Source organism: Amblyomma mixtum, chromosome 7, assembly GCF_055824585.1.
Source record: "Amblyomma mixtum isolate Tamu chromosome 7, ASM5582458v1, whole genome shotgun sequence".
Classification (NCBI taxonomy): Eukaryota; Metazoa; Arthropoda; class Arachnida; order Ixodida; family Ixodidae; genus Amblyomma; species Amblyomma mixtum.
The window spans coordinates 10,037,264-10,047,594 of record NC_143018.1 but is presented as its reverse complement, the minus strand read 5'-3'; the positions used below and the strand labels follow the sequence as shown (position 1 = coordinate 10,047,594).

Genomic DNA, 10,331 nt, shown 5'->3' with positions numbered 1-10,331 from the left:
TGCATAGTGGAGGCTACGCACTCAGTACTTCTGGAAGCTGCAGTTTTTGGTAGGTATATGGTCATTTTCCATTTTAAAATTCAAGGTGCTCATGTAGACAGAAATTTCCCTAAAATAAAAATGGCAAATAAATGCATCCGCTAGTTACCATCGAATGTCTGATATGTTTGCTCTATTAAGTACTGCAGTTTCAGCGTGCATTGTTTTTGATGAATACGAGTTCCTTCGGGCCCATAATCCACTTCTATTGTGAGCCGTCGTCATGATGGTGATTATGATGATGGTGATGAGTCGAGGGCTCAAGATTGCATTAAACTAGACTGGCTGTACTGACATCATGCAGCATGCGCGTGTTTTCGCATTTCCTGCCATTCAAATGGTGCAATATGCGACGGGAGCCGAACTCGCAACCTCACGCGCCTAGTCCTACAACACCACAAACAATGCACCACGACCGCGGGTAGAATGCGTTGAAAGCGCATGTCAAGTTTCAAACGAACCAAAGGGACCAAAAGCATATTTATGAGAAACAACACGCATGCTTTTGCATAAGTGCAGCAAGTGTTTGCAGCTCACATCAGCTCAGTATAGTGCCATAAGTACAATGACTGCGGTTGTCAATAACAGCAGGGCAGCATTTCGGCTGTCTCAGCTATCGACGTTTCTTATAATTACTCGAAAAAAAGAGCACTTCTTTAGCACATATGACGGGTTCTAGGGGCATTTGAGCTTCAGGACATTTTGCTTCCAAGTGCTCAACTTTTAGCCCTGGTGACAAAACAGGCGCATTGTGCACATCGAACCTGACAAACATGTGAAGTCAAAAAATGCAGACTTACTTTTACTGCGTTCTGTGTGCATAATTCAACTCAAATTGCTTGCGGTTTCTGGCGTGGATGTAGAGTCCATGGATTGTTGTTCAGATACCGCGTCTGACGGATACTCAGAAAATAGCATTAACACAATTAATGAATGCAAGACGAACGAGACATATTCGTTCGTCATAGTTCTTTGTGGTAGTCTTGTTTTAGAGCGCAGCTCTTTGGCGTCCGTTCCTGGGTTTCGCGTCGTCGTCGGCCTCGTAACCAGCTCCGCCCCCCTTTCATCCCCCCAGCGCTATCGGCGTCAGCGGCATCAGTCAGTCGCTGCTATCTCTTCCCTCCTCCCTTTATCGTGTTGTCCGCTTGCTGCGCGCGCTTCTGCCCCCATCGTTTGCCGCTGGGTGTACACGCCGCCCCCCTCCCCCCTCTTCCTGTGAAAAATAAAAAAAAAACTCTGTGATAGCGCATACATGTGTTGCTCGATTTCTTTGCCTCAATCTATCGAAAAGGTGAAACAGCTTATTTGCTGCGCTCAAATTTCGCATTAGGAAGTAACGTAATCGTCGGTAATTTTTATTATCCGTCAGACGCGGTGCCTGTACAAGGATCCACCAACTAGCCGCCGTTATTGCCACACACACACGTGGCCCTAGAAACCCTTATGCCGCAGCGGATAACATGGCCGCCGTCCAGTGCCTGCCTCCTCGCCTTCGACAATGCAGTGCAGTCTAGTTGGCGAGTTCCCAATGTGGGCCACTACACACCCAAGTGATAACGAGTTCGCAAATGGGAAACCGACGCGAATAAGAGATAAAACGTCTATACTTCTGTCGCCTTACCAGTCAGCACGCCTTCTCGCACCTACCGATCATCGTTCTCACAACCATATTGTATTTGCGGAGGCGCCCCCTATAAGAACTGAAAGTTGCGAAAAGTACACTTTGACATAGGTTAGCGTTTTAAGAACCATGTCGGCCGATATTGCGCTTACAGAAATGGTCTATAAACAGTCTATAGACTTCTTATGGACTCTATTGCCTTAATATAGATATTTCATTGTGTCTAGTCGTAGTCTATAGACTGTCTATAGACAAAGGTCTACTAGAAGTTTGACCATAAATCTATACACTGTCTATAGCATTTGTATTGCCTATAGACTCTTCTCTAGAATTTGTCTATAGAGAGTCAACAGTCTCTATAGACAGAAGTCGATGGACAACCTGTACACTTTCTAAAAAACTTTTGTAGAGTGGTTCCATGAGTACAGCGCGAAGAACGAGACAAGGAGGAGGACACAGGCAGGGACACGTCCCTTCCTGTGTCCTTCTTGTCCCATTCGTCGCGCTGTAGTCATGGAATATCGCAACCAACTCGCCCAACAACTTACCTTGTTAGAGTGGGCCCACTACAGAAAGTACAGCATGTTGTCAAGTGGTCAGGTGTACATGACAGGAGGCGTTTTCGTCCGAGGTGCGACACGACTATCGCCGTCCATTGTCCTCCCCAGCGAAGAGAAAAAAGTCACAAGTTGTTTATTATGCACGCTCTGAGTTCAATAGCGCTGCTGTGCTCGAGGGTCGATTTCATATGCGATGGCGTCGACGCATACCTCAGCGTCGTTCATTTGATAGGCACAACCCTCATACATTTCAGCGCCAAGAGGATCGTCCGTCTTGGTCGGTGGTGAACTGCGAAAAAAAAAACACAAAACGCAATGGCGAATATATAAGAAATTACAGCATGCATTCACTTGGGACAATTCGTGACAATTCGGACTTCGTGCTTCCGTGCACGTGTCTCGCTAGGTTGGCGACGCTGCGATTTGTTGATCATGTCCTGCGACGTTCTTTGCTGTAAGATAATAGGGGTGACCCATCTGTATAACAAAGCTCATTTGGGGGCCATTCAGAAAAAGTTGTCTTTTTTTACTTTGTTGGATGGTTTCGAAAGTCACTCAGTGGAAACTAACTTGCGCATGCTCATTACCAAGGTGAATCCGCTGATCGATAAGCGCAAACCTCTATGCACCATTTCATCCGACTTGAACGCACCTTGGTTTAAGCCATACCTAAAAAGAATTTCCGACAGGAAAATACAACTTGTTCCGCTGCACCACACGGTCCCTTTTACTTGACCGATCTGAGGCTTACACAGCTGCTAATAAAGCGTGTGTAACTGTACTCCAAAAATGCCAGAATCAACCTGCCTAACAATCAACCTGCCCTTTATACTTACTAACAACCCCCATAAATTCAGGCGCATATTTCACCCAATCAGAGCTAAGAAAATTTACTCACTTTACTTTGACAGATGAATCGTTCCCGATTTCGAATGTCCGGAGATCTTAAATACTACATTCTGTGGTAACTCCGTTGTTTGTCTCACAACAGCTCTGCAACCAGCCCTGTAATATGTCTACCCGCTGATGAACTCTGTGTGCTTCGATTCTTGAGAAATTGTGAAATTAATTCACTGCCAGGAAACATAACCCAGCCTTGGTTCGGACTTAACCATAGCTAATTTAATTGAACGTACCTGCGCCTGCACATTAATTGTTTTCAAAATTTTTTTCAGCTGTTCGTCAACACCAGAACTCTAACTGCTACGGCTTCGGGCCTTGACAGGATCGCCTCGCGAGTGGTGCGTGCGCTCTGGGCGAGTCAACCCACTTTCTCAACATTCATTTTTAATGCCGTACGACGGCTAAGCCACATTCCACAGTCATGGCGTCGAAGTAACGAAATTTGTTACTATCCTCAGATTGGGTAGCGAAAATTCTTCTTTTCAGTTACCGTCCCATATAATTACCTACCATCTCTTGCAAATTACAGGAATACAGTCTGTATACTAACAGTGTAAGATTTCTCTCGGAACTGCCCAGTCTTTTAAAACAGCTAGCACCACCCTGCTGAAAAAAGTTCTATGATGCAATAAACTCATACAGTTTATCATATAAATATCATAGACTTATCATACAAATCATAGAAAATTATCATACAAATGTCATACATTTCTGTAAAATCATACAGTCATCAGAGATGTTATAGAATATCATACGAATTGTATGATATTCTGTGAGGAATGATCTATGAGGTTATTGCATCATAGAACTTTTTTTCAGCAGGGCAGAAACGGGACGACAGAAAGAGGACACACCACGGATACACAGAAGGAAACTGTGCTGATAATTTGCTCAAAACTTTGATTGCCTCTCGCGTCACAAATAAAGTAATAAAGCCGCCTGCTAGCGGCTTTCAGCATAAACAAACAAATATTGCAAAACTTCGCGACAATATTTTGAGGAATGATGCATTGAAATTTAGACGACTATAGGCTCCGCCTTTAAGTGTATGGCGGTAGCGTTAATTGGTCCCGTCAGTGATTCTTCTGGCCACGTAAACACGGACACTGTTTCCCCTTCGCGATTGCAACCAACATGTGAAAGACCACACGACATACACGTTAGCCAAACTGTGTGAACGAGCCTGCGTGGCCTAGCGTTAGCGTATCTGACTCGTAAACCAAAAAATTGCCGACGATTACGTTACTTCCTAATGCGAAATTTGAGCGCAGCTCATCAGCTGTTTCAGCGTTTCGATAAACTGAGGCAAAAAAATTCGAGCAAGACACGTATGCACAATTTCAGACAACTTGTTACTTTTCACACATATTCCATCTTCAAGAAACGCTCCACTAACAGTTATTGATTGTCAAGGAAGCTTTGTGGCCGGAGAAATAGATGGATATATGCTCGACTTGCGGCACTAATGCCTGGTTGTGAAAGACGAGGTCTACACAAGTATTTCGCGAGGTTGTCACAGCCGCGGGAGGCGTTACGAGCAATAGGAATGGGTGTTCTCCCGCTGGTAAGAAATTCCTGTTATGTACATACTCCACCCGCCCTGCCACCCTGGCAGGTGGCAGTTAATGGTTGATCGCGAGAGTTTGCTCACCGTTGTCAGCGCTAACGCATGCAGCCCACATCTCTCTCTAATCACCACACGTACAGTCTTTGTCAAAAGTAACCAGGCTACATGGTTTGCTTCTAATTTTATAGTAGAGCCTTTACGGCCTTCCTTAAGGTCGAAAAGTTCTTTGAAGGTGAGGACAGTGGTTCTTCTTACCTTACAGAGATTTATAGCTTGAGGGCTGACATAATAGTTTAAATATACGACTGAGAAGCAAAACCATGCAGCCTGGTTACTTTTGACAAAGACTGTACATATAAGCGCGATTCAGGCGCCCGGTGATCCAGACAGACAGTTATGCGAACTTCCTTTCCTTAATATGGCACAACGTTGTCAATGCCAACGCATGCAGCGCACATCTGTCACTGCCGCCACGTAGCTTAAAGCACGACTGAGGTGTCCACTGTTCCAAAAGGGCAATTATGCGCCTTTCCTCTGCTTTCCAAGCTCCCGCTTCATTGGTTTCGCAGCTTAAAGCGCGACTGAGGTGTCCACTGCTGGTTACGAGGGGCGACGGCGACGCCGCGAAACGCAGAAACGGGCGCCATAGAGCGGCACTCTAAAATTCAGGCGTTCGACTATTTGCCCAACTTTATTTCAGCGCAATTCATTCACTTTAAATACTTACATGTCTGATGACATTTGAGTAATGTTCCGACCTTCTCATTACCAGTTTGCTAATGTATTATTCACTTTTCAAATGCACCGCTCTGGAAATGACACAGCCACTTCTTCGACCAATCCTAATTTTTCGCTCTCAAAACACCGACGCCAGATTTTCTGCGGAGCAGAAACCTCAGCGCTGTCGCCTGAAATCAAGGAGTGGCTTGAACGTAGACCATTTGCTAGGAGAAAGCAGCGCATCGGCTCACTTTAGAACTGGTGCAAAGCCGATGATAGCAACTTGTTGTAGTCAACTAACGATGACGGCACTCAGCCTGAAAAGGACAAGTTATCAATACTCTACTTACAACTGAAGTTTCTCCAGCCCCGGTGATTTCTCCTCATTTTTAGGATGGCCATGACGTGATTTCATTTCCTGGTGCTTTTCGGTCCTTGGTTTAGCGCTGTCGCCAGCGTAATTATTGGCCAACTGTTTTTCAGCGTTCATCCCTTTGTAGATACTGCAGAGTTCTTTGATGGTAGAACGTAAAGCCGTGTTGTCGTTATGGCCGTGGGGGTCCGAGTACTGCGAAAAAAAAGGACATCTATCACTTTCTATTCCAATAACATTAAATGAAGTGGTATTTAGTTCTGCAATAGAAACAAAAAAGAAAGTTTTTCAGAGGTGTTCTGTGTTCAGGAGTCAAGGCTACACGAACAATGTAAGAAAACAAAAGCCTACAGCCAGTGCCGCGTGAAAAGTGCATGCAAATGCTTCAAATAATGAAAAACTATAATCTGCATAAATATCCTTGAAGTTTTTGTTATTGTTTTACAAACGCCGGTGCCTTCTTTCAAAGAAACCTTTCAAATAAATTACCGAAATGAGGGTACTTGTACTGCCAGCGAATACTTTTTGCGTCCCTTCATTCGTGTACTTTTCACTAAAAGGCAAAGCTTGCCAATTCATGTTCTCGCAGTGTTACATGGTATTCACGCATTCTTTGCTTTCAACTATCATCCCAGCTTACAGTGTGTGATTTTCATTGATGAAGTTGGATAAAACAGCGTCGGACCAGAAGCGTACATTCTGACAGGTTTTCCACGATTATACCATATAAGGCAACCACTTTCAACCTTCTCACCACAAGAATAGAAGGCTGACCACTACCGCCTCATGAATATGTGTACAGAAGAGTGGACGCTCAGTCTTACCTGCTTGGCCAAATCCTCCACACTCTGAGAAACCTGGATACCCAATTCCTCGAGCAGTGCGAACAACCACGTCTTGCAGCTAGGGTCGGGTTCGCTCAGCGCGGCGCCATCATATATTTTTGTGAAAGCGTCGATAACGTTCTGAAAACTTGGACACGGTTCTTCAATACGGACCTGCAAGAAAGGTAAAATATTCCAGAAACTGTTTTTTCACTCCCTGTGGCACTTCTCAGGAGCAATAGAAATGTCAAAGTTCACAAATTGAGCTTCTCAAGTACAGCATTCCTGGACAAATATTTTGAAAATTGAAATATTCTAAGGTATACTCCTATGGAAATATAAGGTAAGAATTCAGTCTTCCGATCCGTAGCAAAATCTCTTATTTTTTTCCATCGCTCGCACCGAGCAGTTAAGGCTGCCGTAGAAAACTAGTGGAGAACGTTTTTGACGAGAGCGAAAGCGTTAAAGACAAAAAAAAAATGTAAGCCTGCATGCCGAGGGAATATCTGCGGATACATTGATTGTTATAATGAAATCTTACGATATATGAAAAATTACCGTTCATTGTTTTTTTTTCGTTGAAAATAAATTGCTCTTAAGTAAACAGGTGTCACGGGTTCCAAACAAGCTTATATTATACTTGTATGCAAAGCGGCCCACAGAGAATTACGCAAAGCGCCAGGTCATTGAGGAAGAGCAGGCTATTGACAGCTGGTCGATAAGGGAAGTCGAATCTCCAAAATTTATGGTTATATAAGTGGCCTCTTGCCGACTAAGCTATTCAATATATTTCATTTTAATTGCCTGCTTAAATGTTTAAGAAAAAGACAAGTCCGATGTGAAAAAAGGAGGCATGTCAGCCATCCCTAAGCCGATACCATGGTCTAAAATCTCACCAAATGAACCAGCTGGTCAAATACACGCAGTCAGTATGAATGCTCTGGCTGCATCCTGTACCTGCCTGAGGTACAGTCTTTGTCAAAAATATACAACCCAAGGGGTTTGCTTCCAAGCCTTGTAGCAGGGCTCTTTAGCACATCTGACCGTCCTAAGCTGGGGAGGTTTGAGGACTTCAGTTCCTCCCGCCTTCGTGAGATCAGGGTCCCTGAGTATCCTTTTAAAAATGGAAGGTGTTTCTCAGCCTGTTTAGTCACCGTAATTATACCTACAAGCGAGCCGTCACTTTGCCACCGCTGGAGCCGCAGAGTGGAGACGCAGGACAAACAGCCCCGGATGAGTCCGTCGTGGGAGAAGGCTTCGCACCTCAGTCCGGAGCCGTGGCCGAAATGGAAGACAGCTGCCCAGTGAACGCCGGTCTCTCCTCTGTGGCGACTCACTGATGAAGAAAAGCCCAGGTTTCCCTTCTGGCATTCCTTCATCGCATCCCCCACGTTCGACAGGTGCAGGTAAACTGAGGAGGAGATTTCTTTAGCCTCCATCATCATTTTTCGACGAACTCCTCGGTGAGCTGAGTCAAAGGCGAGATGTCTTTCTTCGACGACTTTCCCCAAGTTTGTCTCCTCTGTTTTCCTGCCTCGGGTATGCCTGCACACGGACAGGACCACAGAGTAACAGTAAAAGGGCTTTTGATGGTTTGGTTGGTTTGGTTTTGAGTGGTGTGGCTTTTGAGTGAGTTATGCTGTGCTGCACGCTTACTCCATTAATTACCCCCGAAGGTTTCATCACTCTAAATTAGCACTACGTTCCAGGCGCGCATATCGTTGCTCAGCGTATCTTATGTGTTCATTTCAGCATTTGTTCCTCTCTGCACATAATTCCAAACGGCTAAGAGACCGAGATGTCGTCGGTCAAAGTGGTGACGCGCCAGCAACATAAAGCGCAGTAGCAAATTACAAATAGCGGAGAGTGAAATGGACAGGACATGGCATACGCTGTCGCCGATTGGGATCACCGTCGCTGTGAGCGTTAGTGGCGTCAGCTGTATAGTAATTAGCGCAGTATTCAAAAATCACCCTTCAGAGCGTTTTAGAGCGTAGAATGCTTTTAATGTAAATAGGACGTTATTAAACCATAAACTTTGTGATAACAGGTTTTCCATGACGATTACTTATGCAACAGAAAGCGCAGTTTCAGCCAAGATCAAGCCTAAATAACGCACATTGCGCAGGCAGCAAAAACATCCAATTTCCGGAAATAGAAAGCTATAACAATCTCAAGTTATCCCCATCTGAAAATTCGCGTATTACTTTGGTGTATTTTTGGCTGGCGCTGAGGTTACTTGTTTGCCTGTGCGTATCCTGATCATCGGCCTAGTGTACGAATAAAGAAAATGGGAGGCGACGTCACGACGACTTAACAGAAAAAGCGAGCCAGCTCTCGTCAAGCACCTTCACGCTTGGGGCTCTACCCAAACGGCACTGAGTAAACTGAACACACCTACTTATCAAACACTTTCCGAATCCGCGCAACAGTATTGAAAGTTGTAGCACGCTAATATTCATTTGTAACAATATTCTGAAGTACACCATTCCAATTTTTAACGGTATCACGCGAGCATCGACCATTCGCTTGATCAGCGCCCTATGACGCAACGAATCGGCAAACTCGCCGAGAATTGCCGCATGCGCACGAACACCAGGCCGCGGCGGCCGTTGTCTGCCAGGCTCTTCCTGGAGCTGCGCGCTGCTCCCGACCCTTCCCTTCGCTTACCGCACTACCTATAGTGAACTAGTATTCTAGTTCACTATAGCACTACCTGACAGTTTTATGCGAAGCATACTAGCCGCACAACCGAGCTCTTCCTTGCTGCGCCGCGCGCGGCCGCGTAGCTACCACTTGACCTACATCGGCGCACCACGTGATATGACGTCACAACAGCTGTGAAAGCTGGGGCTCAACTCGTGCGCTCGCTTGCGGACGCGCAGCCTCCACCGGCGGCCTAACTCCCGCTCCTTCCGCTAGGGGCGCTGACGTCACAACAGCTGTGAAAGCTGGGGCTCAACTTGTGCGCTCGCTTGCGGACGCGCAGCCTCCGCCGACGGTATGCTTCGCATCCTAGGCTTAACCATAAGCTAAGCCAAGGCCATTTTTAATCTCCCGCTTATCAAAATCGCGGGCCACAGCCATATCCGCATACAACTGCAAACAAAACAACAGCAAACAAAAGATTGATCGCAAGGTTCGTGCGAGAAACACTGAGTAAAGCTGTTCGCCGCTGGGCGGCACGTGGCTTCTCCCGAATAACAGTGGCGCGTATGCCAGCAGCATTATGGTCGAAGGAAAAGGTCGGGGGTGCATGCTGCTCCTGGAACAGCCTAGCAGACGATGGCCACCGTGACCTGGTCTTCGCGCGCATGCGGCAACTCTCGAAGTGTTTGCCGATTCGTTCCGTCATGGGGCGCTGATCAAGCGAACGGTCGATGCTCGCGTGATACCGTTAAAAAATTGGAAGGGTGTGCACCTACTAAGATAACCCTAAATAGCACTAGTGGGAAGAATGCGGTGATATGTAATACTAGATGGCATGTTAAAGCGTTGCACGCCGTTCGCCGAGTCAACATAGTCGAAAAGAGCCGTACAAAGGCCTCTATTCTAGAAATACCACAGAGCAGAGGCATCAAGACTCCCGTGCTGACGGCTGACATTACCAGTGGCACTGACACATGTGAAAAAAAACGATAAACGTGAATGTGTACGTCATATGAAAAAATTAATCTAATCCAGCATGAAGCACCTAACTATGTTAGCTCCAGCACAATTCTTT

General features: G+C 45.8%; 1 protein-coding gene across 2 annotated transcripts in view; it reads right to left on the bottom strand.

The window, feature by feature from the left end:
* Positions 1-2,337: 2,337 nt before the first annotated feature.
* Positions 2,338-10,331, bottom strand: part of LOC149334969 (uncharacterized) — a 56,004-nt gene continuing 48,010 nt past the window's right edge. The window contains exons 2-5 of one of the 2 annotated variants that reach the window (XM_089551643.1): positions 7,777-8,152; positions 6,608-6,781; positions 5,761-5,978; positions 2,338-2,509 (exon numbers count right to left, since the gene is read on the bottom strand). In XM_089551643.1, coding sequence (XP_089407769.1) covers positions 2,374-2,509; positions 5,761-5,978; positions 6,608-6,781; positions 7,777-8,152 — 904 coding nt within the window. In that variant the 3' untranslated portion in view covers positions 2,338-2,373. Of the gene's footprint in view, positions 2,510-2,585; positions 2,673-5,760; positions 5,979-6,607; positions 6,782-7,776; positions 8,153-10,331 lie in introns of those variants that run through there. The other variant, XM_089551645.1, reaches the window with a different exon arrangement.